Here is a 26,737-nt window from a genome sequence, read left to right on the forward strand (position 1 = left end):
CTAAGATTGAGGATTGACCTATAGTCCTATAGAAGATAAATAAAAGTTTTTTGTGAACTGATAAGTCCAGTCTCAGTGGCCCGTTTCAATGCACTGTTTCCAAAATAAATCCGCTGACAGGGCATCAATGAAACGAATAATGAAACAACCTCCACAATGCATGAGTTTCACCTTGACGTTTCTTAGGCTGGGCAAAGCATTTAATTACTGCAAAATGATTGGATCACATGCAAGATGGTAAACAATTTAGCCCTCAGTGGGGATTTCATCCCGTTTCACCGCGTGGGAAACAATGCCCGCGGGGTTTCACCATGGTGAAACTACTTTCTTCTCTCTCCTCTTCGTTTCATGCAAAAAGTACAATTTTCCTAACATGACGCTCTAATAAATGTGCATGACATTCTGATGAACCCACTATGCATGTTTCATAAGAGTGTCATGCACATTAAATAGGGTGACACATAAGCAAAATTGCTGACTTGACAGGATCATTAAATGAAGGAGTTTCATAAGATGAGAGAGAAGTTTCATCCCCATGAAACTCATCTGGCTCGGTTAGTTTAGAGTCTTGGTAACTGCGCCATGAAACTATGCATTGAGACTGGCCTAAATGATCCGAACATTGGATAAAATATGAGATGTCTTTCCCTAGGATATACTTTTAATATGGTATACATCTGAATGGATGTGCGGAGAATGTCATTAATATTCCTCCATTGTATATAAATAGCTTTTATAAACACATGCGGCATATAGTTTCATAAAAAAGATGAAAAAAAAAAAACAAATCACACAACTCCACCCGGAAGATCGACGATCCTTACTACTCCCCTCCCCTCCCCTCTGCGCCGCCATTCTGGTCCGGCACAGGTGGAGCAGCACGCCGGCACTTCCCCTCCCGGAGCGGGCTTCTCAGGTTCGCCGCTTGTACATCTGCTGCACCTTCATCCTGTTTGATCGAAAGCCGTCGCCTTTGGTTTCGTTTGATCTGTTTCCTCCGTGATTTTTGTTACGCTCTAGTCATGCTCTATTAATTGTTGCCTTTGAAGGCTGATGAAGCAGGCTCCTGGTTAGGTCGTTCGCACAGGATTTGGTAGTCGGATCTCTTTGCTGCCTTCTTCTGGAGGTACTCTTTCTTCGTTCTTCGTACTTATATAGATCTATATATATATATTCTGTCGAACTGAATGCTTCCCGGCCGGCCGATTACTAATTTCTTTCTTTTTCCCCATTGTTTTGTTCCCCAATTGACAGATTTTTCAGATCGAACTTGGACTTGACGTCCGATCAACCATGAGCGGCCTCTCCCGGCGTTTTCTGAATCTGATCGTGCGAAGCCACGACTCAGCCGTTAGATCGCTGCGCTGCATCGACCTGAAGCGCCTTCAACTCTTTTATCCAACGATACCACCACGAACGCCGCCGCCTACTACCATGGAGACCTTTGGGCTTCCCTCTCCGAACCCCAACTTCCAGGCCTGCAGCGCGGATGCTGTGGACCAGCAGGGAATTGCCTGCTACACACTTGCACAAGGAAAGGTGCTCTGCACGGATCAGTGTCGGCGCAACTTTCTCTATGATGCCAGCACGCACCAAGTGACAACTATGCCCGAGTTCCACAGGCCTAGGTTGAATTCCCTCTCGCTCTTCATCCCCAGTGGCGAAGGCAAAGACAAAGACGACAACGACCGTGGAGAGGGGGCCGACGAAGACCGATGTGGAGGCGAAGGCAGTCTCTTTCTGATGGACAAGATTCTCCAACCGGTAACAAGAGGCGACATTGGGCACCCAACCGGTGATCTCGAGGTCTTGTTCTACGGTAATGGCAATGGCGGCATAACGTCGCACTGCAAACTGTTGCCACCACCACCCGCCTACGACTGGAATGCGCCTTCTAAGATCGGTTCCTATGCTGTGGTTGGCAATGGCTCTCATGTTTGCATATCCGTCAATGGCAGAGGCACCTATTTCTTGGACACGGCGAGGCACACATGGGACAAGGTCGGCGACTGGACTCTTCCCTTCCTTGGCAAGGTTGAGTATGTGCCTGAGCTTAAACTCTGGTTTGGCATCTCTGCCTATGACCAGCATTTGGCTGCTGCTGACCTCTCCACCACAGACTCCCAGCCACAGCTAGTTCACGGTTGGAAGGAGTTTCAGCCCCCAGAAGAATGGTTTCAAGTTGGAGACCCTCAACTTGTGAACCTTGGCTCAGGCAGATTTTGCATCGCAAGGTTCTTCACAAGTTTCTTTGAAGATGACTATGCCCAGGAGGTTTCTGTCTTGACCGGTCTGGAGGTGGTCCTGCGTGAACTCAATGGCAATGGTAAAGTGAAACTCGAAATGGTCCGTCACAAATCGATGCGTCACACCTCTATTCCTGGCTGCCGAAATTCCATCCATTTAGTGTTCTAATGAGTCTGGGGCTTTGCTTCCAAACTCTCTTATCACCATGTGCGCTCTGGATGATTCTAGGACAGGACAGTTAATACTGACTATGTGTGCTTTTGTATTTTTCTTTTAAATTTTAAGGACTTGCATGTGAAGTCTCAACGTTGACTGTTAATTTAGTTGCATGTATTCTGATATAAGCTGGTTTGTGATGTGATGTCTGTTCACCACTTTGAGCAAAGCCGGGGTAAACAAATACGTCTTATTTAGACAATATTTATCTAGATGCATAGTAGAATGTATATACTAAAATATGAGGATTGACCTATAGAGGATAAATAAAAGTTTTTGTGAACTGATAAATGATCTGAGTGCTGGATAAAATATGAGATGTCTTTCCCTAGGATATATTTTTAATATGGTATATATGAATGGATGTGTGGAGAATGTCATTAATATTTTCCTCCATTGTTTATAAAAAATAGTTTTTATAAACACATGCGGCATATAGTTTCATAAAAAAGATGAAGAAAAATAAATCACACAACTCCACCTGGAAGATCGACGAGCTTTGGGCTGGACATTGAGTCGTTCACGCCGCCGACGTGCTTTGATGCTACTGAGGTGTGGCTTCGGCCCGTTCGGAGAGGCCCACGGTCCACACTTTGAAGACGAGTATACACCAAAGGGAATTTTACATATTTATAATTATAACGGATGACACTTATTAAAATTGCACTCTTATAATGGCGTTTACATATTTAATAGTTTTAAATCGCATGTTTTTACCATATTTGCCTACGTGGCATGCCAGGTGGGACTGACACGCTCAAGCACAGCAAATACGCGAAATGTCCTTGTTACTCCTGCCTTGCTCCTCTCTCTCCCTCTCCGAGCTGAGTCCCACCACTCGTGTCACTGCCAAATGGAGACCTCCAGCCAAACAATCAGGCAACCAATCCAAAGGTGAGAGATCAATCCACCTGCCGTCCATGTACTCCCGCAACGGGTCCATGCTGCCGTAGTACATGTCATCCCGGGGCATCCCGCCCAGCGACGCCACCAGCTGCGGCAGCCAGAGGAAGATATCGTCATCGGCATTCATCACGTAGTCGTACGGCTCGTCGACGTAGAGCCGTGCCACCGTGGACAGGAACCTGTACGTCTTCCCGTCGTTGAGGTTCTCCTCGCAGCCGTCGAGCACGATGACGTCGTCGTGGGTGAGGATCCTCGAGCGGCACCAGTTGAAGCGGATGTCCACGTGCACGTGCGTGGCCAGGGGGTCCTCCTGCGACGCGAGCTGCCGCCCGTACACCATGCGCGCGCAGCAGGTGCCGCCACTCGAATATGTCCGCGCGGGTCAGCACGCTGATGAGCAGCCGGAAGTCAGGCTTCCGGCGGACCACAGCAACGCCCGTCTTCGCCGGCTCCGCCGAGGGCGGGCCGCACGCGCTTAGCATCGCCTGCAGGTGGAGGGCTTGATGCACGGTGCACGATGTGGCGCCGATGGAGATAAGCGATGCCCGACAGCACCTGCCGCGCCACGCGTGCGTCAGGAAGTGCTCGTCCATGATGTGGTGGTTCTTCAGGGATCCCCGTCCAGTAGGATCTGGAGCTCGCCGGCCTGCTCGTACATGTCGTGGCACCGCACCACGACGATGCTCGATGGTGCCGAGGATGGCGATCTCACGCATGATCTACCGACGCTGCCCCGACTGAAACAGGCAAGCACCCGGTTGAGCACCCGTGGCGACGGCGGCACTGCGATGCACGGGTCCACCAGGTCCTCTACGCTAAGCCTGGGCATTCAGGTTACCTGATTTTTTCGTGTCGGGTAATTCGGGTAATTCAAATTGTTACCCGATATTAGTTCCGAAAAAACACTACCCGCAATTTCGGGTACCCGCTAATTCGGATTCGGGTTCGGGTATTCCCGATTTACCTGAATTCAAAAAACAACACACTATACAAATTTTCAATAGTAATTTATATATAATTTCAGCAACAATTTGTATAGAATTTCAATACCATTTTGTAGAGAATAATATACTACTATCATTTGTTTAAACAAAGAGAATTATATTCTAATAAATTGATAAATTCTAATATTTAACTAACAACACATGATAAATACAGAGATATAGACAAAAATTTGGGTAATTCGGGTACCAGAGGATATTACTCGAATTACCCAAATTAATTTCGAGTAATCAAAATCACTATCCGAATTTAGGATCGGGTACCTTGGATTCGGGTAATTCGGGTTCGGATCCGGGTAATTCGGGTACGGGTAATGGGTATCGGGTAATTTGCCCAGGCCTACTCTACGCGTCGGCTGCCCTTGAACCACTCCACCAGGTTCACCTCGTCGGTGCCTTGAACCACTACCGACTGGAGGTGGAAGACGGCGACAAGTGAGGCCCACCTAACCGTGATAAGAGTGGCGGGACCTAGCTGTCAGAGAGGGAGAGAGAGGAGCAAGACAGGGTTAGTAAAGACATTTCGCATGCCTCTGCTGATTGTACTTGAACGTACGTGTCAGCCCGACCTAACGTGCCAAGTAGGCAAATGTGGTAAAAATAAAAGACGTGCAACTTAAAACTATTAAGGCCTTGTTTCGTTCCCAAAAATTTTTAAGATTCCCCGTCACATCGAATCTTTGTACGCATGCATAAATCATTAAATGTAGACGAAAATAAATACTAATTACACAGTTTACCTATAATTTGCGAGATAAATCTTTTGAGCCTAGTTACTCCGTAAATGGACAATAATTGTCACATACAAACGAAAGTGCTACAGTAGCCAAAGCCAAAAATTTTCGCGCACTGAACAAGGCCTAATATTTAAGCGCCATTATATCATCCGTTATAATGGTAAATATATAAAATTCTAGTTCCCAATATCCTTACTACCCCCTCTATAGGTAGCCATGCAGCCCGAGACACGACGACTCGGTCCACGGCATGACATTTTGGCCCGGCCCGAGCACGGCACGACCCGGTAACTCGTGGGCCTGGCCCGGTGGTGCGGGCCGTGCTTGGGCCGATGTCTGAGCCTGCGGGCTGGCTCGGCCTGGCCTGAGTTTTAGGAGTTGTCGTGATAACGGTTTGGTGCTACCTCCGCAGACATTGCACAAACATCTCATTTTTATGTTACATGTCTTTTGATGTTATTTATATGATTTAAGACTGAGATTGTAAATCTGAGAAGTTGAGAGTTGTAAAAAATTGATTGTAGTATTATGTTGGTGAAGTGATCATTGTCATTGTGTGGTTATTTTATTTATTTCTTTTACAAAACCAGGCTATGGGCTGACCCGGCCCGTCGGGCTACGCGGGCCGGCACGGCATGAAGTCAGCCCGTGGGCCCGCTCGTGTTTGGGCCGAAGGCCAGGCACGCGGGCCGCTAAGGCACGCACGGCAGGCACGCGGGCCAAGTCGGCACGGCACGCTACGCCCGTGCCTGTCCCGGGCCCGGCCCGGCCCGATGCCCATCTACAACCCCCTCTCGTCACCTCTGCGCCGCCATTCTGGTCCTGCACAGGTCGAGCAGCAGGCCGGCACTTCCCCTCCCGGAGCGGGCTACTCAGGTTCGCCGCTTTGTACATCTGCTGCACCTTCATCCTGTGTTTGATCGAAAGCCGTCGGGTTTGGTTTCGTTTAATCTGTTTCCTCTGTGATTTTTGTTACGCTCTAGCATGCTCTATTGTTGCCGTTGAAGCCTGATGAAGCAGGCTCCTGGTTAGGTCTCGTTCGCACAGGATTTGTTAGCCGGATCTCTTTGTTGCCTTCTTCTGGTATAGATCTATCGTAGTAGGCGTCGTTGTCGAACTGAATGCTTCCCGGCCTATTACTAATTTCTTTCTTTTCCCCAATTTGTTTTCTTCCCCAATCGACAGATTTTTCAGATCGAACTTGGAGTTGGACGTCCGATCAACCATGGGCCTCTCGCGGCGCTTTCTGAACCTGATCGTGGAAAGCCACGAGCCTGCCACCAAATCGCTGCGCCGCATCGATCTGGAGATCGAGCCTGCAACTCTTTTTTCCACCGCCAGCGCCAATTCGGCGACCAACAACAAAGATGGAGGACATCCCGGTCCCGCTTCCCGACCCGATGTTGAAGTTCGAAGCCCACAGCTTTAGAGGTACAGGCGATCTGTGGAGCTTAGCCTGTTACCCATTTGGACAACGGAAGGTACTCTCCACGGACCAGGCCGGGTCAACTTCCTCTACGACCTCGACACGCGCGACATGGCGGCCATGCCCAGCTTCCGCAAGCCTAAGTTGCGCGGTTGCCTCTCGCTCTTCGTCCCTGTCGGCGATGGCGAAGACGACGACCACGAAGGCGGCGGTGGCGGAAGCCTATACCTCATGGTGAGGGAACTCCGAGAGGTGAGAAGGCACAAGATTGAGGTTGGGCAGCCAAGCATGGATTTCGAGGTCTTGTTCTACGGCAATGGCAGGACGACCTCGCACTGCAAACTCCTTCCGCTACCACCTTTCGTCCTTGAGCCCATCCGCAAGAATGAACTCCCCGAGATCCGTTCCTACGCCGTCGTCAATGGTGGCTCTCACATCTGCGTGTCCGTCGACGGCAGAGGCACATACACCCTGGACACGGCGAGCCACACGTGGGACAAGGTCGGCGACTGGACCCTACCCATCCATGGCAAGGTCGAGTACGTGCCGGAGCTCAAGCTCTGGTTCGGCCTCTCCGGCGATGCCCAGCACTTGGCTGCTGCTGACCTCTCCACCATGGACGCCCACTCCCCGCCGCAGCTAGCTGCTGGCCACGGTTGGGAGGAGTTCCAGCCTCCGGAGAAATGGGCAGAACAAGGACTGCAAATAGATCAAGAGGATGTTCAACTGGTGAACCTGGGCTCAGGCAGGTTTTGCATCGCAAGGTTCTTCGATCGTCGACTGGCGGGAGAGCCATGACAGTGTCTTCTACTTTGTCGTCTTGACCGGCGTGGAAGTGGTCAAGCGTGTCCTCGACAATGGTGAAGTGAATCTTGAAATGATCCCTCACAAATCCAAGTGTCATCACAAGTCGCCTGTCGACGGAACTCACATCGAGCAATTGTTCTGAACAACCCAACTTTATCACTATGCATGTGCCGTCTGAATGATTGTGTTGGGATTGAAAAGTGAGGCAACTGAGGATCCTGTACTACTTTGTATAAGGTCTTGTTTAGTTCCGAAAAAATTTCGGATTTAGCTACTGTAGCACTTTCGTTTTTATTTGACAAATATTGTCTAATTATGAACTAATTAGGATCAAAAGATTCGTCTCGTGATTTACAGACAAACTGTGTAATTAGCTTTTGTTTTCGTTTATATTTAATGCTTCATGCATGTATGTACCGCAAGATTCGATGTGACGGAAAATCTTGAAAACTTTTTGGATTTCAGAGTGAACTAAACAAGACCTAATTTTAAAACCTGCACATCATCAGGTCTCTGCGATGTTGGTAACCGCGTAGCTCATAGTATTGTCTACTGCAATGCAATGGTACTTAAATTGAGGCGGGTTGTTTGCTTGCAATGTTAGATTGTTATTATGGCGTTTGGTAATCAAATAGCTAGTCTAGGAGTTCTATTGGCTACGAGGATGTCTTTAATAGCAATTTGCAAATAGCTAAAAAAAATAACATTTTCATTGGCTATCAAAAAGAGAGATCAAATAGCTAGCGACTTTTAAATAACCTATTTCGGAATTATTGAAAACGCCCTATGTTCCCCCTTCAGTTTTCAGAAAGTCTTTTCGACGGGATTCTGAAGCGCGGGGTGCTTGATAGCCTTTCCATGAACGTACGGCACCACAAGGCGAGGAGGCCAGCCAGGACAACATGATGCAACAGATCAAAATGGAGCACAAGGCGGACAGACAACTTTACACTACCTCACTGAATATCACTAGGCTTTCATATAGGCCTTGTTTACTTCCACCCCAAAATCCAAAATTTTTCAAAATTCTCTGTCATATCGAATCTTTAGACGCATGTATGGAGTATTAAATATAGACGAAAATAAAAACTAATTACACAGTTTGGTCGAAATGTACGAGACGAATCTTTTGAGCCTAGTTAGTCTATGGTTAAATAATAATTAACACACACAAACGAAAGTACCACGACGGTGCTCGATGGTGCGGAGGATGGCGATCTCGCGCATGATCTACCGACGCTGCCCGACTGGAACAGGCAAGCACCCGGTTGGGCACCCGTGGCGGCGGCGGCGTGGCGATGCACTGGTCCACCAGGTCCTCTACGCGTCGGCTGCCCACCCTGCCCTTAAACCACTCCACTATGTTCACCTCGTCGGCACCCTGAACCACTACCGGCTGGAGGTGGAAGACGGCTGACAAGTGAGGCCCACCTAGCAGTGATAAGAGTGGCGGGACCTAGGAGGGAGAGAGAAGCAAGGCAGGGGTAGTAAGAACATTTCGCGTGCTTGTGTTGACTGTGCTTAAGCGTGTCAGCCCGATCTAGCGTGCCACGTAGACAAATGTGGTAAAAATGAAAGACGTACAACTTAAAACTATTAAATATGTAAACGTCATTATAAAAGTGATATTTCGATAAGTGTCATCTGTTGTAATGGTAAATATGTAAAATTCCCGTTCCCAATATCCTTACTACTCCCCTCCCCTCCCCTCTGCGCCGCCATTCTGGTCCGGCACAGGTGGAGCAGCAGGCCGGCACTTCCCCTCCCGGAGAGGGCTTCTCAGGTTCGCCGCTTGTACATCTGCTGCACCTTCATCCTGTTTGATCGAAAGCCGTCGCCTTTGGTTTCGTTTAGTCTGTTTCCTCCGTGATTTTTGTTACGCTCTAGTCATGCTCTATTGTTGCCTTTGAAGGCTGATGAAGCAGGCTCGTGGTTAAGTCGTTCGCACAGGATTTGGTAGTCGATCGGATCTCTTTGCTGCCTTCTTCTGGTATAGATCTTTCGTAGTAGGCGTCGCTAATACTTCTGTCAAAGTGAATGCTTCCCTATTACTAATTTCTTTCTTTTTCCCCTTGTTTTCTTCCCCAATCGACAGATTTTTCAGATCGAACTTGGAGTTGACGTCCGATCAACCATGGGCCTCTCCCGGCGTTTTCTGAATCTGATCGTGCGAAGCCACGAGTCAGCCGTTAGATCGCTGCGCTGCATCGACCTGAAGCGCCATCAACTCTTTTATCCAACGATACCACCACGAACGCTGCCGCCTACCATGGAGACCTTTGGGCTTCCCTCTCCGAACCCCAACTTCCAGGCCTGCAGCGCAGATGCTGTGGACAAGTGGGGAGTTGCCTGCTACACACTTGCACAAGGAAAGGTGCTCTGCACGGATCAGTGTCGGCGCAACTTTCTCTATGATGCCAGCACGCACGAAGTGGCAGCTATGCCCGAGTTCCACAGGCCTAGGTTGGATTCCCTCTCGCTCTTCATCCCCAGTGGCGAAGGCAAAGACGACGACAACTGTGGAGAGGGGGGCGACGAAGGCCAAGACGACGTCCGCGAAGAGCGCAGGGAAGACCAAGACCGACGTGGAGGCAAAGGCAGTCTCTTTCTGATGGAGAAGATTCTCAAACCGGTAACAAGAGGCGACATTGGGCACCCAACCGGTGATCTAGAGGTCTTGTTCTACGGTAATGGCAATGGCAGCATAACGTCGCACTGCAAACTGTTGCCACCACCACCCGCCTACGACTGGAATGCGCCTTCTAAGATCGGTTCCTATGCTGTGGTTGGCAATGGTTCTCATGTTTGCATATCCGTCGATGGCAGAGGCACCTATTTCCTGGACACGGCAAGGCACACATGGGACAAGGTCGGCGACTGGACTCTTCCTTTCCTTGGCAAGGTTGAGTATGTGCCTGAGCTTAAACTCTGGTTTGGCCTCTCTGCCGATGACCAGCACTTGGCTGCTGCTGACCTCTCCACCACAGACTCCCAGCCACAGCTAGTTCACGGTTGGAAGGAGTTTCAGCCCCCAGAAGAATGGTTTCAACTTGGAGACCCTCAACTTGTGAACCTTGGCTCAGGCAGATTTTGCATCGCAAGGTTCTTCAGAAATGACTTTGAAGATGTTGACTATGCCCAGGATGTTTCTGTCTTCACCGGTCTGGAGGTGCTCCCATGTGAACTAAATGGCGATGGTAAAGTGAAACTAGAAATGATCCGTCACAAATCGTTGTGTCACACCTCTATTCCTGGCTGCCGAAATTCCATCCATTTAGTGTTCTAATGAGTCTGGGGCTTTGCTTCCAAACTCTCTTATCCCCATGTGCAGTCTGAATGATTCTAGGACAGGACAGTTAATACTGATGCTTTTGTATATTTTTTTAGAAAGGCTTTTGCCATATTTTTTATTAGACGATAGAAACAAAAAAATTTTAAAATACAACTGGACTACTCTTGCAAATCAAACAACTACTACGACACCTGCTACTATCGACAGAAAGAAAATTATTGCCCATTAGCTACATTAACACCAGTAGCCCGCTGATATTGGTCAAATTCTTCCTTGCATAAGAAGGCCACCTCCCTTGGTTGTAGGCTTTTGTTTTGGAAGGTTCTCTTATTCCTTTCTTTCCAAATATTCCACCAAAAATAAATGATCAGGCCGTCAAACCTCCTCCGATTGACTATCTCTATTTGCTTTCAGCATTTCTTCCAGTAATTATGAAGCAACCCCCTTGTAGCAATTGTGTCCAAGGTAGAGAGTCCATACCACATTTTTAGACATGACCATACTTGGCTTGAGAAAATGCAATCCTTGCACAAATGCGTGGGTGTCTCTGGTTCGGTGGTACACTGCTTACATATTGGATCATGTGGCCAATTCCTTTTTTAGTAAGTTGTTCACTGTGAGGATCTTCTTGTGGAGAAGTGTCCATGCAAAAAATCTGCATTTTGGCTCAGCCTTGGCTTTCCAAATTGGCATAATCCCTATCTTACTGAAAGTCCCTTCAAACTAAAGTTGTATGTGCTTTTAGCGGTGTACTCACCATCAGATGTCCATCTCCATGTAATGGTATCTTCCCTGCTGTTGTCTAGTTGGATGGACTGTAGTAAGACATATTCTTTGATTTCCTCTTGTGTTAATATAGGCTTGATATGTGAAATCCATTTATTTCCTTTAAGTGCTTGAGATACTGTGATCTTCTTCCTTTTCGCCTTCTTTTAAATTTTAAGGACTTGCACGTGAAGTCTCAGCGTTGACTGTTAATTTAGTCGCATGTATTCTGATTTCTGATATAAGCTGCTTTTGTGATGTGATGTCTGTTGACCGCTTTGAGCAAAGCCGGGGTAAACAAATATGTTTTGCTATGTATTTAGACATTATTTATCTAAATGCATAGTAGAATAGATATACCAAAAAAACGACTTATAATTTGAAATCCAGAACAGAGGGAGCATTATATTAGCCTATAATTTATATAACATCTTGTTTTATGCGTAAGTCCTCCAATACTGAAGTTTCAAGATTGTTCGTGTACATCACCGCAAAGCTTATTTCATCGTTCTGGTGTTTTCGACCCAGCTAAGGTCTTGTTTAGATTTAGGGGGCTAATAATTAGCACCTTGGATCCAAATAGGTATAGCTAATAGTTAATTGAATACCCAACTAACAAGTGTTTTAGGAATGGTTCTCAAATAGCTAATCTAGGAGAAATTTTATTGGTTATCAATGACAATTTGTAAATAGCTAGTGAGATGAGATATATAAATAAGAAAAAATAAATACTATAATGGAGAGTTATGTGAGAGATATTTATAAGAGATCATGCTAGATTAGCTATTTGTAAGTCGTTAGCTATTTAGGAGTTGCTAGCTATTTGATCTCTCTTCTTGGTAGCCAATGAAAGTATTACTTTTTTTATTATTTTTATACCTATCTAGTTAGCTATTTGCAAATTGTTATTAAAGACATTCTCATAGCCAATAGAACTCCATATAAACTAGCTATTTGATTATTATTGGGGACGCCGTTATTGGTTAGACCAAACTAGTTAATAATAGTAGGTAATATTAGCTGTGACCTAATAGCTAGCTGTAGGTGTTATTTAGCTAGGTACACCTTGTTTTCGCTGAAATTTGACTTATGCTGATGCTTATATTGATTTGTTGTGAGGAAAAAACACCGTTCGTTCATCGAAAAAAAATATTAAAGTAGTTCAGCGTAGAAATATTTTAAAGTATTTTTGTTGTCGGACCGAGCTTCTAGCTACATCTACATCAATGTGTTGTTTGGTTCAACATTTGTAAATACAATCCGTATTTGGAAACTGGTTACGGAAATGTGTAATGGGCTAGAGTGGACTTTGGATGAAAACGGATTGGATACGGACGGATTTCACCGATATCATATTTGTTTTTATATTTTTGGTCGGATTTAGATTCAAATACGAATAATGTCAATCATGTCGGATAAGATATGATTGGATGTCGACATCATAAATATACGATTTAAGTATTCAGATACGGATACAGTATCGGATATTGAATATTCGGACTTGGATATAGACAGATTTGAACCCCTCTAAACGAATTTGATATCGAATATGGTCGGAAAATATTCATACCGTTTTCGTCGGTATAAGACTGCCATTGCAGTCGGCAATGTCCACGCTACAAGAAAGCAAGCAAAGGAGTGAGCCATCACCACGAGCACGAGCCAGAGCAAGCCAAAGCAGATGCCAGTACGTCCCGCGTGTCCCGTGAACTCCTGAGGTTGTGGATTCGTGTAGAGCAGTAAAGAGGTATTTTGTTTTCTCAAAATATTTATACCCTTGCAACGGGTGCAAAATAATACCTGCTAGGTTGTAAACCATAAAATACCGTCTCCTAAGCTTCTCACAACTGGAATCCTATTTATAGGCCTTGTTCAGTTGGTAAAATTTTAGGTGTCATTATGTTTGTGTTTTTGCAATATCCTAGTCACCTTATGCTAGGTGTTGCAGATCAAATTGTAACAGACATAGCTGGTCAGGACCTCATAGATTTATTTGCCTTGTGTACCACAAAACACTATCATTACCAGAAGTAAATTTCATTGCCGCATACAAATTGTAAGAGACATGGCACGACCGATATCCAGCTGACTAAATGGCTAGTGATCAAAGCAAAATGATGATCCACGCATTGTATAATCTATATACTAATCATCAAATGAGGCAATGTACAAATCAAGATAACCATGCATATAAACTGTATGGGAAAATCAACTTAATAAGATAGCTTAATATATGGTGTAATATGTAGCATCACTGCAGGAGACAACACAAGATTTATCTATTATCTCACCATGCTCACCATACTCACTGTTTTATCTATCATCTCACCATGCTCACCATACTCACTGTTTTATCATTAAAAGTCGGCTCCTACAGCCCAAATTCCTCAAGCCCTGAGTATGGTGAGCAAAGCACCAGTACTTAGTTAGAACAATGCCTCGATGCTAGTGTCGTTGACACGTCTTGATCTGTGAGTGGTCATTTGGAGTTCCAATTCCCATGTGCCACCTTCAGCTTTGCCCCTGCTATTGACCTCGACGCCAGTCAAGACAGTAAAATTTTTGTGGGCCACTCCATCACTAGAGCCTGCAGCTTCTTGGAAGAACCTTGCAATGCAGAACCTGCCGGATCCCAGACTGACAAACTGAGGGTCCTTGCACTCCTTCCATTCCTCTGGCAGATCAACAAGCTCCTGCCAAGGGCCGGCCACCAGCCGCTGTGGCTGGGAAGAAGAATCCAGCATGCCAGAGAGGTCAGCAGCAGCCAAGCAGTGTCGGGCACCAGTGGAGAGGCCAAACCAGAGCTTGAGCTGAGGTAGATACTCAACTTTGCCATGGAAGGGGAGCGTCCAGTCACCGACTTTGTTCCACGTGTGGCTTTCTGTGTCGAGGCAGTAGGTGCCAACGCCCTTGACAGATATGCAAACATGTGAGCCACCACCGACCACGCCATAGGCTGTGATCTCGGGGCAGTTGTTGTTGGACCAATGAATTGTCTCGTGTACAAACGGTGGCGGCGGAAGTCGATGGCAATGCCAGGATTTGTCACTGCCGGGATTAGTTGAACGGTGGTTGATTAAGCCCACAAACTGCTCGCTCTCCTGCACACTGTCATAAAACACATGACCACCACCACTTCTGGCCTCTGGCTGGGGAACCTTCTCCATGAGGAAGAGACTGCTGCCGTTACTATAGTTGTCATAGTTACCGTCGACCTGGGGCTTGTGAACGAAGACGGAGATGGGCATCACCTTGGGCGTGCGGAGTGGAGGGATGGTTCCCACCTTTGGTGAATCCAGGTCGAAGACGAAGCCGCGCCCTGACAGGTCCGCGCAGACAACCTTGCACTCGCTGTAATCCGCAAGCGGGAAGCAGTCCATCTTCCAGTCATTCTTCAGAGCTCGGAAGGTGAAGCTCGGACCAAGAAACCGGACCGTCTCCATCTCTAGAGCCGAGGGGCGAGAGATGGCGTCTTGCGCTCCTGCTGCTGCTGGTGGTGGTGGTGCTGATTCGAATCCCACTGGGTAAAACAGCTCGTGGCGCGTCAGGTCGATTCGGCGCAGCGATTTGACGCCAGGGGTGCAGCCTGGCACGATCAAATTCAGAAACCGCCGCGCCAAGACACCCATATGTAGTCCTTGGTTCCAATTTCAAGCTGCCTTACCGATCCATGGGATGGGGATCGAAAACGTGGAGGGAAATTAGTTAGTGAAGAACGAGGATTTGTTATTCAAAAAAAAGAACGAGGATTTAATTTGTTGATAATCACAAATTAGGTCTAGCGCAACTGTGTGATTAATGAAGAAGAACTCAAGGACGAGAGAGTACCTGCTACTACCAGAAGCTAGATCAATCAGATATGAATCCCAAATCCCTTAACTCGTCCTTTGCTGCAGCGCGGGGGAGGTAGCGAGGTCGGGACGTCTAGGGTTTATTAAGTGTGGACCTCTGAATTCTGAAACCCATGCGTCCGTGCACGGTGCGTTGGGCTTGGGCGTTGCCTGCTTTGAATGGGTCTAGTCCAGACGCTTAAAATGGGCCGTCGTTTTAACCAGATTCGCAAAGCCTTTGTCCTAAACTGAGATATTATTCCTCAAAAAAAACTGAGAGATTAAGGGGGGTTTTATTTTATCTCCTGCTAGTTAAAACCCTCCACGTATCTTGTTTGACTACACTCACATTTATCTCAATCCATATGCGTAAAAGTATATTAAGATAAAAATTAACTAGCTTTGATCTCAATTCACTTCAACACATGTAAATTGAAACATGTACAAATACAACAAAACAAGCCCTTAATTATCATTTGTGCAGTTTATTCTCCATACCGATTAATTATGCAACCTTCAATATACTCCAGCAGCTTGTTGTTAAACTGAGATTCTGTAGAGTGAACTGTGATTCGCAGAAAAACTGGAACCAATATCAAACTACTGGACGAATCACATCAGTACTCACATGAGAGATGAGACGTATAGCTAAGAAACAACGTTCCATTAGGCGACCACATGGCAGTATGTATATACATTTTCTTTCAACAAATAAAGACCATTTATGTACACAAGGTGAGGTCACAGAGTACAGTTAGTTCTGGTACAATGAGCGGCATATCTACAGCACAATTACATGGCACGGTGTTAATCCATATCGACTGCGCAGCTGCATCGCATTCCATAAACCAAGCATCGTCAGAAGGCTCCATAGAGTTGGCTTCGGCTTGAAATTGCTGCTGCTGAAGCACAAGTACACCTTCTTTCTGTAGGTTACCTAGCTTTGTTGTCTATGCAGCCAGAATTCAGAGCAGCAACACATGTAGCACACTGTCAAAATGGAAGAATTTGACAGTTAACTTAGTCCATTCTCCTCAATGATCAAACATAGCATAGCCGTGCCTCGGCGATGTGCATTATGGGCAAAAACTTGCATTACATACCTCATGATTGGAAGAGAGTAACAGTTGCAATATATCCATTTTTCATCACCTAATAACCGATAAAATAACACGATGTCACATCTGATATACACAGGGAAAACAGATTTGGAGTGTGATCGAGTAACACCCACCTCGAAAGCAATATTCTGATATCCATATACAAAAGTCGATCCAAATGGATTGTTCATGGAGCCTTGTGTCTGGATTGCAGCTCGGCCACAATCACCGAGGATCTCCTAATACAGTAAAAACAAGGGTTGTTTAAAGGACAGAAAAAAATTGGCATAAAAGCATGCAGTAAGATAGCATATTGGCATTTGGCACTCAAAGCGTTGCTTCATTGATAATACAGCTTAGAGCAATATCTACTTAAAAGGTAAGTGCTCTAGAACAAGCAAAGGCAAAGCTGAATTCTTAGTGCAAGAAATTAGTGTGACTATGCTAACAAACCAACTATGCAAAAGAAAACCTAGTAGATCATTTAACCTTGAATAAGTTTACCGTTCACTGTTTAAGAACTAAGAAGGATGAAAAGGACTCGTGAAACAAGATGCAAAAAGGGGTGTGCAAAAATTGTTACAAATGGCATTTCAAAGCAAAGATGGTAACTTTAGAACTACATGGCAAAAATCAAACGGCATTCTGAAGCCAAATAAGACATCAAGGACTACCAGTTGTACCATCAGCAGTGTTAATAAGTCATGTAAAACACCATACCTTCACTTGTTCCCATTTTGTACTAGGCGTTATGCAATTTTTCGAGACATTACCAGGCTGAACTGTACCTTCAGCTGAAAAAAGACCAGATGGATGATTGGATTGGATTATTCCATCACAACAAACTTTTTTTTTTAATTACGAGTAGTTCAGACCTTCAGCGTCATATATAACAAAGTTGCATTTCTTATATGAGTTGAAATCTGAATGACCAGGGAAGTTTGTGTGCAAAACAAACTTCTTTATCTTATGTGTCTGCAAGGACAATAAACTCTGTCAATATGCTATTTCAAGTCCAAGCCAATAAAAAAAAGCTATTTACAGTGTTGCACAATCCTAGTGTGATGAAATACTCCACACCTGTCCATCAAATAAGATATCAATTCCACGCGAGAAGTAGTTGTAGAAGTAATCACCACAAAGTGTTGTACGAGGCCGGGGTTCTGATGCAGAGTGTATGACCATTTGATCCACCTACAAGATGGGAGAGCTAACATAGTAAGCATTCCAGTTGAGAATGCACCAATGATTCCAGGGAGAATGGCATTCCTTCATACTGATCTTTACCAAGCAAAACTTAATCATATGCTACAGAAATACTGCTTAGTCTCACACTCTCAATAGCTTTGTATAGGCTAAAGTATTATCTACATGCTTCCATGAGTAAGCAAAAAAAAGTAAATTCTCATGGAAACCAATTCAGTTTAGCTTATGTCATATGTTACATAATGTTGGCAACTCAAAGAAATACATGTTATGTGAAATCTCTACTCTGGTGCCACAATTAAAACTGACCTGCTTCTGATGGATACCACAAGGACGACCCAAGTCAGTCCAGACATCCTGAAAAAAGAAATTCAAGCAAAAGACAAATCAGGGCCAATGTTAAAGTTAAATTTTACTTCAGCAAATAGATATGATATGCACCTGTGGTGATGCACCAAAAGGAATATGCTGCCCCCCTATTGTGAACCAAAGTTCTTCTCCAAGCTGAAAACAGTACAAAATTATACACATATAAGAAAATGTTTGCTCCATTGGTAAGACTTGGTAAGACAAAACAACATACAAAAAACCCCAATTTATTCATATACACGAAGATACTAGTTATTGTATGATTCTCCCTAATGCAACAAAGCAAAAAAAATATTTTTTATTCAACATTAAAAAAGAGTCTCTAAAACAACCACACATTGAAAGGCATATCCCACGACCAGCTTTTTCTTCATTTTATTTTTGCTTAATAGGTTCATACATTTCCTAAGCAAAGAGGTGCATGGGTGGGTGGGGACAGGACTGGAGAGCTAAGAGGTCAAACTAGATAGTCTGGATCACTTGGATTATGAAGCATCAAAATATGTCTTCAGCTTCAACAAAACCAGTAAGCCAGAAACATTGTCAATAAACCAAAAACATAGCATACCTTGGCGTGCACCTCCTCCATATACAGACTGCCTGCAGGCAGTGCAGGTACCACTGCTTTGTCCATCAAAGATCCAACCCCGACCTTGCTATCTGTCGAGCTGTCGTATATACAAACCTGGCAAGTAACAGGGGTCGTTCCGTCTGGGAATTCCAGGGGCAAATCTGCCACTGCCATAGCAATTACAGAAGTGGGGTAAGATGCCACATAAATATGGGTACTAATAGAATAGAACATTCACAACTGAATTGGCTCTAAGGTAGAATACCTTCCCCATTGGTGAATAGATTTGTATATTGGCTGGGAATAGGGAATGCAAAGGATAAACCCTACAAAAAAGCTTACCAGTAAGACAAACCCACCAACAGACCAAGAGAAAGAAAACAAGATGAACTGCAAAAGAGGGAAGAAAAACAGAGCTATTTTCATGACATACTGGGTAGAACAACGTATAAATACCCCTCTCTTTGTCATATATACCAGGGAAAGTAGGTCCAAAGAGTGCATACACAGCTGCAAAAGTGGCTAATGTTGACGGGCCACTGAAAGTGAAAAAGAAAATAATCAGTAACACCACACAACCTTGTGCTGAAGGGTTAGTAACTGAGCGCAACAACATATCTGAACAGGGTTTATTTGAGTACTTCCACTGTTTCACACAGATTTAACAATGAAAGATCATGGTCACAAGATCCTTACCCAATTAAAGCTGTCGCATATCGCAATTGCAATCTCTTAACATCATAAATTTCTACAAGACGGAGTCTCTGCAAGGATAATACAAACCATATAAGTTTAGTAATTTCTGAAGCCTGAAAACAAGTGTCATTTCCACACAGCACACATTCTCAAATATTCTTTTCCCCATACATAAATCAGAATTATTAACCATGATGAGTTCCTTTTCTCAATTACCCTCATTATATTTCCTATATTTCAAGCATAACATACTCACACATAACAGCAGCAAACCCTTTTAGCCACAAGAGTTGGGGTAGGGTAATGCATAACACACCCCAGTTTGAGTTTGCAAAAGTGGTCCACTATAGTCTTAATTAATCGCCGTGAGCAACTGATTTCTCATGCATTCAACGCTGGCTGTTTCAAAACAAAAAATGCCTAAAATGTAACAAAAACTAGCCCAAGTATACCTGCGACCAAGGATCAAAGCGTAGGTGAAATCCATGGTCCGGAAAGCTAATGACAAAGTCCAGCTTGAGAGGCTCCTGAAAACACAACCAACAACACCGATCAGTTAAGAATATTTTGGTATCCCTGGACCCTGGCATCCGACAAACTCGTGCACCTCGTCGAAGTACTTCACGTGGACAACGTCGTAGATATTTGGCTGGCGCTCTATCTGCGCAAACGCATCGGAGATCGGCATCCCTGCACCGATTGCGACCTCCCATGTCAGAATTGGCTCAAAGTTTGAAAAATTTAACTAACCTCTTGCTTAAAGTCCTTTTTTTCCCTCCCGTCCAAACCGAGAGGAAAGCAAAGGAAGCAACCAACGACCGCCGTTTCCTGCCGAGGCGGCGGGCGGTGGGTGGTTAGGGTTCTCACCGAGGGTGAAGGGGCCGACGCCGAGGCCGGGGCGGAGGTCAAGCGTGATGGCTCCCATGGCCGTGCCCTCGCACCGCCGCCGCACCGGCACCGTTCCCTGGGACGGCATCCCAACCGCCGCCCCCGCCGCCACGGCGCCGCCACCCCCGCTATCGACGGTGACCTCTGCGCCTGCATCCTGTGTACACTTTTTCCTACTACTTACTACTGAGGTGTGGCTTCGGCCCATTCGGAGCGGCCCACGGCCCACTTTGAAGCCGAGCATGAGGTTCCTCCACATTAAACCCTAGATAGACTAGATGTCCAGTTCCCAATATCCTTACTACTCCCCTTCCCTCCCCTCTGCGCCGCCATTCTGGTCCGGCTCAGGTGGAGCAGCACGCCGGCACTTCCCCTCCCGGACCGGGCTACTCAGGTTCGCCGCTTGTACATCTGCTGCACCTTCATCCTATCTGATCGAAAGCTGTCGCCTTTGGTTTCGTTTAATCTGTTTCCTCCGTGATTTTTGTTACGCTTTAGTGATGACCTTTGATTTTGTTACACTTTAGTGATGACCTTTGAAGGCTGAAGCAGGCTCCTGGCTAGGTTGTTCGCACAGGATTTGGTAGTCGGATTTCTTTGCTGCCTTCTGCTGGATTGAGGTAGTCTTTCTTCATTCCTCGTATCTTCTGGATGTAGCGTAGGCGTCGCTAATACTTCTGTCGAACTAAATGCTTTATATTACTAATTTCTTTCTTTTCCCCCTTGGGTTTTTCCTCCCCAATTGACAGATCAGATCGAACTTGGAGTCGACGTCCGATCAACCATGGGCTTGTCGCGGCGTTTTCTGAATCTGATCGTGCAAAGCCACGCGCCAACCATTAGATCGCTGCGCTGCATCGATCTGAAGCGTCTGCAACTCTTTTACCCAACCCCACCGTCACCAACCAACCCCGCCGCCAATACCATGGAGACCTTTGGGCTTCCCGGACCAACTCCGATCTTCCGAGCCTGCGATTCGGATGCTGATTGCCAGTGGAGAGTTGCTTGCTACCCACTTTCACAACGGAGGGTGCTTTGCACAGACCAGTGTCGGCGCAACTTGCTCTACGACGCCAGCACGCACGAAGTGGCAGCTATTCCCGAGTTCTACAGGCCTAGGTTGGATTCTCTCTCGCTCTTTGTCCCGGCCAGCGGCGAAGGTGAAGAGGGCAACAAAGATGAAAAGGACCGCCAAGAGGGCAGTGAAGACGAAGACCAACAACGTGGAGGCGGTGGTGGCAGTCTCTTTCTGATGGAGAAGATTCTCCGACCGGTAACTGGTGATTTAGAGGTCTTGTTCTATGGCAATGGCAGAAGAACCTCGCACTGCAAACTCTTGCCACCTCCGCCCTATATCCATGAGCCCTCCAAGATCGGGTCTTACGCTGTGGTTGGCAATGGCGCTCATGTTTGCATATCGGTCAATGGCAGAGGCACCTATTTCCTGGACACAGCCGGGCACACATGGAACAAAGCTGGTGACTGGACTCTTCCCTTCCATGGCAAGGTCGAATATGTACCTGAGCTTGAACTCTGGTTTGGCCTCTCCGCCAATGCCCAACAATTGATTGCTGCTGACCTCTCCACCACGGACTCCCAGCCACAGCCAGTTTACAGTTGGAAGCTGTTTCAGCCTCTAGAAGAATGGATCGAACACAAAGACGCTCAACTTGTGAACCTGGGCTCAGGCAGATTTTGCATTGCAAGGTTCTTCAAACATGACTTTGATTTTGTTGAACAAGATGACTCTCCCCGTGATTGTATTGTCTTGACCGGTTTGGAGGTGGTCCCGCGTGTCCTCAATGGTAAAGTGAAACTCGAAATGTTCCATCACAAATCGATGCGTCACACGACTTTGCCTATCTATGGAAATTCCGTCGATTTAGTGTTCTGATGAATAAATTTGGGGATTTGCTTCCAAACTCTCTTTTATCATCATATGCGGTCTGGATGTCTCTGGGACTGCTAATTTCCTCTGCGTGATTGTGTATACTTTTAAAATTTTAAGGATTATAAGTACTTGGGTATGAAGTCTCAGCGTTGACTGTAGTCGCATGTATTCTGATATAATACACCCATTATTTAGCGTTGGACATAGAGCCTCACGCCAGTTATGCACTTCAATTTCCTTTGCTACAACAATGAATGCCAGTAATAATAATGAATGTTATAACCTCTTAGTTCTATGTCCTTGTGTGATTACAAATCGAGTCTGAAAGTTTTATATTTTGGCCTTGTTTAGTTCACCCAAAAATCTATTTTTTTTAAAAAAAAAAATTCCATCGTATCGAATCTAGCGGCACATGTATGGAGCATTAAATATAGATTAAAAAATAACTAATTATATAATTTGTTTTTAATTTGCGAGATAAATTTTTTAAACCTAGTTAGTCCATGATTGGACAATAATTGTCAAATACAAACGAAAGTGCTACAATAGCCAAATTTAAAAAGTTTTTTTATCTAAACAAGGCGCCTTTCTTGTCAGGTTAGGTTTGTACGATTGGCAATTTTTTTATAAGGGATACTGTAGTGTACAACCGAAATTTATTCTATAAGAATGTGGCCTTCTCCACTGCTCCTTTTGTTTGTCACATATTAAATTTAGTCTTCGACGGTCGTGATGATTGATCAACAACAACAACAAGGAACTCATGAGAGAATACCTAAAGAGCTCAGATCCGTTGTCAACAAATTAGAGATAAGTAAAAGTAATTATTCCCTAGATTATCATTTGATAAGAGTACATGACTGCACGCGAGAAATGGTCAGCAAAATCAGATTAGACAGTGTGCTTTCATGCTTGTGTTAGGTGCTTGCATCAATTGTATTAAAGGGAAATAGGCCTTGCCCATGGCTGCAATTTATAATACGTTTTTGTAATAACAAGTTCAGCAATTAGATATCAGTGTGTCCCAGTGCGTCAACTACAATAAGCTTGTCCAGTATCCATAATTAAGGCCTTGTTTAGTTCACCCTGAAAACCAAAAAGTTTTCAAGATTCCCCGTCACATCGAATCTTGTGGCACATGCATAAACATTAAATATAGACGAAAACAAAAACTAATTACACAGTTTAGCTGTAAATCACAAGACGAATCTTTTGATTCTAATTAGTCCATGATTGGATAATATTTGTCACAAACAAACGAAAGTGCTAAAGTACCGAAAACTTTTCACTTTTGGAAACTAAACAATGCCTAAATAAAAAATTATACATACTAGTTTTATTCAAATATTTGGTTTGTGATTGAATTTTATTCTCACCAAACAAACATCCATGCCAAGGAAATAATTTCTCTTTTAAAAATATGTTAACATTGTGAATGCTACCTAACTTTTTTTCATGAATCTGGAAAAGGACTCCATTTTTTAAAAGTGGAGCAACAACCTTAACATTGCTTTAGGGATTTCTTTTATCTCTTGTTTAAAGCATCTACCTGCACACAGGATATAACATAAGCAACAAGGATGCACAACCATTGTGCAGATAGATAAGGCAAAAAAAAAACGTACGAAAGTAACATCCTGAGCCACACCTCTCTAAAAAGGTAGCTTGTTCCCATTGTATGTGCACCATTCAGACCTTTTATAACACTACTATTTTCCAAGAAACATATTATAACAATGGCTTTTCCACGACCCATATTCGAACAAATCTTTATATATGTGATATAAGGTCTTATTTAGTTGGTGAAAAATTTTGGGTTTGACTGCTGTAGCATTTTCATTTGTATTTAACAATTATTGACCAATTATGAACTAAGTATGCTCAAAAATTTTGTCTCGTATACAAACTGTTTAATTAATTATTTTTATTTATATTTAAGGCTCCTTGTATATACCGCAAGATTCGATGTGACGGAAAATCTTGAAAAGTTTGTGAATTTTTGCTCCAACTAAACAAGGCCTAATAAACTGCAGGTCAAAAAATGAAGAACCCAAACCACGTGCTCAAAGCACTAGACATGGGACCGAGCATATAATATTATTAGAAACCTAATGCAAAATTTTTAGAATTATTGCTAGCATAGATTAAGCATGAAAATTCATACAAGTTCACGAATTATCCATTTTTAACCATTTTAACTAATTTAAGAATATATGAAAATCATATGAACTATGTGAACTAATTATACTAGTAGATAGATCATGATTTTAGGAAGCTAAAAAATTGGTTTCACTATTTTTGGACATCCACAAAGTTTTATATTGAATTTACAATTCTGCTGCAGAAACTAATTTAGCAAAGCTTTCTTTTTTTGAGAGGAATTTAGAAAAGCTTCCTAAAAAGAGAAAAGCCCGGGCGTCCCATTTCTGCCCCAGCGACCTGGCTCAGCCCATGCGGAGGATCAGCGCGCGCGGCAGACCGGCCCAACAAGCGATCCGCTGCAGGGTTCCCACGCGCGTGATTGCATGTTTTCCAAAAGAGCCCCTAATCACAGATATTATTTCGCGATGCCTCTTAGCACTATTTCGACAAAGACGCGTTTTGCAGAAAGGACCCTGCAACTCGTCATCTTCACCAAGGTGCAGTCCTTGGCGTGCACGCGAGCACCGGCGTGGCACACCAGTGACCATGCCGCCCACGCCAGTCACCCGGGAGCCATGGTGACCCCAACGCAAGGACGACCACCATCAAGGGTTCCCTTAGTGACGATTGGAGGAGACAGCACGCAGAGAGATGCTCTCAGGTATGCTACAGCAGGAGGCGGCTACTCGAGGCGGCGGCGCAACTGTTCCGGTGAACCTACGAGCTTTCGGAGACGTAGCGATGGAGCGCGAGCAACGAGGACACACCTGGAAACACGTCGTGGTGACGATTGGGGCCAAAGAGGGCCGAAGCGGCCTGCCCACGTGCGGGCCGCAGAGACGACGACGCTCCGTGGCTGGCACGGCCGCGTCACCACGCCTCCGGCCGGCGTCCTGGACAAACAGGGTGAGCACGGGGTAGAGGAGGTTAAGAAAAACTCAGGGACCAAAGTAATCGAACCCTGAGGCCTTACCCACATCCCTACCATCACGGCGGCGCTCATGACCGGCGATGACCGAAACGCCAAATTGGCGACTGGTAGCGCGTGACCTTGCCTGGGACCGTGCCGAGCTACGAGCTAGCTACCTTTACTTTCTGCTAGCGCGAGGGTTCGAGCCGCGAGGCTTTGAGCACGGTGAATTGGAGAGGGCAGGGAGGCGGGCGGTCTCTGCTATGGTTATGCCGAGGAGCGGCAGGAGCTGAGCAGGGCGGGGCAGGGAGACGTCGAGTCGCCACTTGTGACCAGAGGCATCACTCACACCGCGACGGAGGAGCGAGTGCCACATCGGCCGTCAGTGCACGAGCCAGACTCGTCGTGGCCAAGCACGACCGCTCGGATCACGTGGTGATCACGCCCACGAGGCCGAACGACTGGAACAACGTCACGCACGCATTTTAAATCAGGTTAAAAACTGCTAACGTTCTCGATTGAGGTTCAACTAACTTTACTACCTTCAAGTCAACACTGTCAGCAACCGAACAAGGTTGTCACTCCGATCTAAGAACTACCAGAGATGGAGATACGCGCATGTCAACCTAACCTTGCCACTGGAACACCGGTTAGCGAACAGAGGATCTCTGACAAGGTTCCGATGCGTTCTAGCTAACTTCGAGCAATTTTTAAGAGGTCAAAACTACACTCAAAACCACCACGACCTACACCAACCTCAAGAGCTCACCTAGGTGCAACCAATGAAGTGAAAACATGATATAAGCGTTTAATCATTTCTGTTAGAATTTAAATGCCAAAAGGGGCATTGTTTATTGTCGATACGGACTTCGAATTTCCAGGCCGCGGCTAAACCTATCGCTCCCTAGCACTTTTGCCTAACATTTTAGAAGGTCGCAACGTTGCTAGTTTCATCTAACGAACATACTGCGACGTAGCCCGCACTTCGTACTATGCGGCAGAAGCGAAGCTTATAGACATTGTTTAATTATTCTTCACAAGATAATTCTCTAAAAACTGTACTTTCTAATCATGAACTATGTGCCCTTGTGTTTACAAAAATTGTTTTTCATACCGAACAAAAGTTAAAACATCGGAGTTTGACTCATTGATTTCTTTTAGGTTTTAAGCAAGGTGCTAACACAGCGACTGGCACAGCCCCCCCCCCCCCCCCTTGTCGTTGCGGGTTAGTCCGATCGGCTCCGTGACATGTGGCGGTGACTGGCACTGCTAGTGCATGCCTCCCACCTCTGCGGCGACTCCGACAATGGCTCCGCGCTGGTACCCCTTCCATCCATGACATGGACGCTTACGGTGCGCGCCTCCCACCGTCACGGGCGAGCCCCCCTCGCCTTTCGCTGTCGTGGGCGGATAAAGAAGCACTTGCAAAGGTTCTGGACGAAAACTCAGCTCAGATCATGTTTGGGCTAGTGACGAGATTTCCTCTTGAAGGCGTCACTGAAGAACCCTAGCAACTACCTCTTGTAGATCGGCCCCTTAAAATGCAGCTCCTCGTCGATACAAGGCTCAGGCGAGAGCCTTGTCAAGCTTCTGCTTGGCTCACGATGATTACGTTCTGGCATCATTCACCTCCCTGTGAGTATCTTCTGCTTGGCTCACGATGATTACGTTCTAGCATCATTCACCTCCCTGTGAGTATCGTTAAAGAGCTATTGTGCCTTGCGCATGGTAGTCCTT

At 45.4% G+C, this 26,737-nt stretch overlaps 6 protein-coding genes across 7 annotated transcripts; 4 read left to right on the forward strand and 2 right to left on the reverse strand.

Annotated features, from left to right (window-relative positions):
* Positions 778–2,632, forward strand: LOC8068582. The gene is made up of 3 exons (XM_021450523.1): positions 778–916; positions 1,063–1,126; positions 1,255–2,632. Exon 3 carries the CDS (start codon positions 1,294–1,296, stop codon positions 2,413–2,415), a length of 1,122 nt encoding a protein of 373 aa, XP_021306198.1. The 5' UTR covers positions 778–916; positions 1,063–1,126; positions 1,255–1,293; the 3' UTR covers positions 2,416–2,632.
* Positions 5,946–7,622, forward strand: LOC8069181. The gene is made up of 2 exons (XM_002437544.2): positions 5,946–6,190; positions 6,293–7,622. Exon 2 carries the CDS (start codon positions 6,645–6,647, stop codon positions 7,329–7,331), a length of 687 nt encoding a protein of 228 aa, XP_002437589.1. The 5' UTR covers positions 5,946–6,190; positions 6,293–6,644; the 3' UTR covers positions 7,332–7,622.
* LOC110431415 lies at positions 9,033–10,658 on the forward strand. Its single transcript, XM_021450524.1, has 2 exons — positions 9,033–9,123; positions 9,436–10,658. The coding sequence occupies exon 2, from the start codon at positions 9,475–9,477 to the stop codon at positions 10,624–10,626; it is 1,152 nt and encodes a 383-aa protein (XP_021306199.1). The 5' UTR covers positions 9,033–9,123; positions 9,436–9,474; the 3' UTR covers positions 10,627–10,658.
* LOC8064988 lies at positions 13,629–15,366 on the reverse strand. 2 transcript variants are annotated; one of them, XM_021450526.1, is made up of 2 exons: positions 15,226–15,366; positions 13,629–15,052 (listed from the first exon to the last, which is right to left on the reverse strand). In XM_021450526.1, exon 2 carries the CDS (start codon positions 15,024–15,026, stop codon positions 13,824–13,826), a length of 1,203 nt encoding a protein of 400 aa, XP_021306201.1. In that variant the 5' UTR covers positions 15,027–15,052; positions 15,226–15,366; the 3' UTR covers positions 13,629–13,823. The 2 variants fall into 2 exon arrangements, with proteins under 2 accessions (XP_021306201.1, XP_021306200.1); XM_021450525.1 differs by having other exon boundaries at positions 13,629–15,056.
* LOC8069182 (UPF0183 protein At3g51130) lies at positions 15,873–20,228 on the reverse strand. The gene is given in 16 exon segments (XM_002438971.2): positions 15,873–16,217; positions 16,331–16,379; positions 16,462–16,566; positions 17,048–17,121; positions 17,203–17,302; positions 17,408–17,521; positions 17,843–17,890; positions 17,975–18,037; positions 18,471–18,640; positions 18,739–18,799; positions 18,907–19,012; positions 19,170–19,237; positions 19,622–19,696; positions 19,777–19,859; positions 20,037–20,189; positions 20,192–20,228. Coding segments are annotated over 15 exon segments (1,290 nt in total). The 5' UTR covers positions 20,214–20,228; the 3' UTR covers positions 15,873–16,217; position 16,331.
* LOC8069183 lies at positions 20,315–22,230 on the forward strand. The gene is made up of 3 exons (XM_002437545.2): positions 20,315–20,451; positions 20,585–20,677; positions 20,807–22,230. Exon 3 carries the CDS (start codon positions 20,842–20,844, stop codon positions 21,949–21,951), a length of 1,110 nt encoding a protein of 369 aa, XP_002437590.1. The 5' UTR covers positions 20,315–20,451; positions 20,585–20,677; positions 20,807–20,841; the 3' UTR covers positions 21,952–22,230.

The sequence above is a fragment of the Sorghum bicolor genome, chromosome 10, assembly GCF_000003195.3.
Source record: "Sorghum bicolor cultivar BTx623 chromosome 10, Sorghum_bicolor_NCBIv3, whole genome shotgun sequence".
In the NCBI taxonomy this organism is placed as follows: Eukaryota; Viridiplantae; Streptophyta; class Magnoliopsida; order Poales; family Poaceae; genus Sorghum; species Sorghum bicolor.

Excerpts from the sequence above, each read along its gene's own strand:
- LOC8068582 (XM_021450523.1), top strand. The coding sequence starts at position 1,294 with ATGAGCGGCCTCTCCCGGCGTTTTCTGAATCTGATCGTGCGAAGCCAC.
- LOC8069181 (XM_002437544.2), top strand. The coding sequence starts at position 6,645 with ATGGCGGCCATGCCCAGCTTCCGCAAGCCTAAGTTGCGCGGTTGCCTC.
- LOC110431415 (XM_021450524.1), top strand. The coding sequence starts at position 9,475 with ATGGGCCTCTCCCGGCGTTTTCTGAATCTGATCGTGCGAAGCCACGAG.
- LOC8064988 (XM_021450526.1), bottom strand. The coding sequence starts at position 15,026 with ATGGGTGTCTTGGCGCGGCGGTTTCTGAATTTGATCGTGCCAGGCTGC.
- LOC8069183 (XM_002437545.2), top strand. The coding sequence starts at position 20,842 with ATGGGCTTGTCGCGGCGTTTTCTGAATCTGATCGTGCAAAGCCACGCG.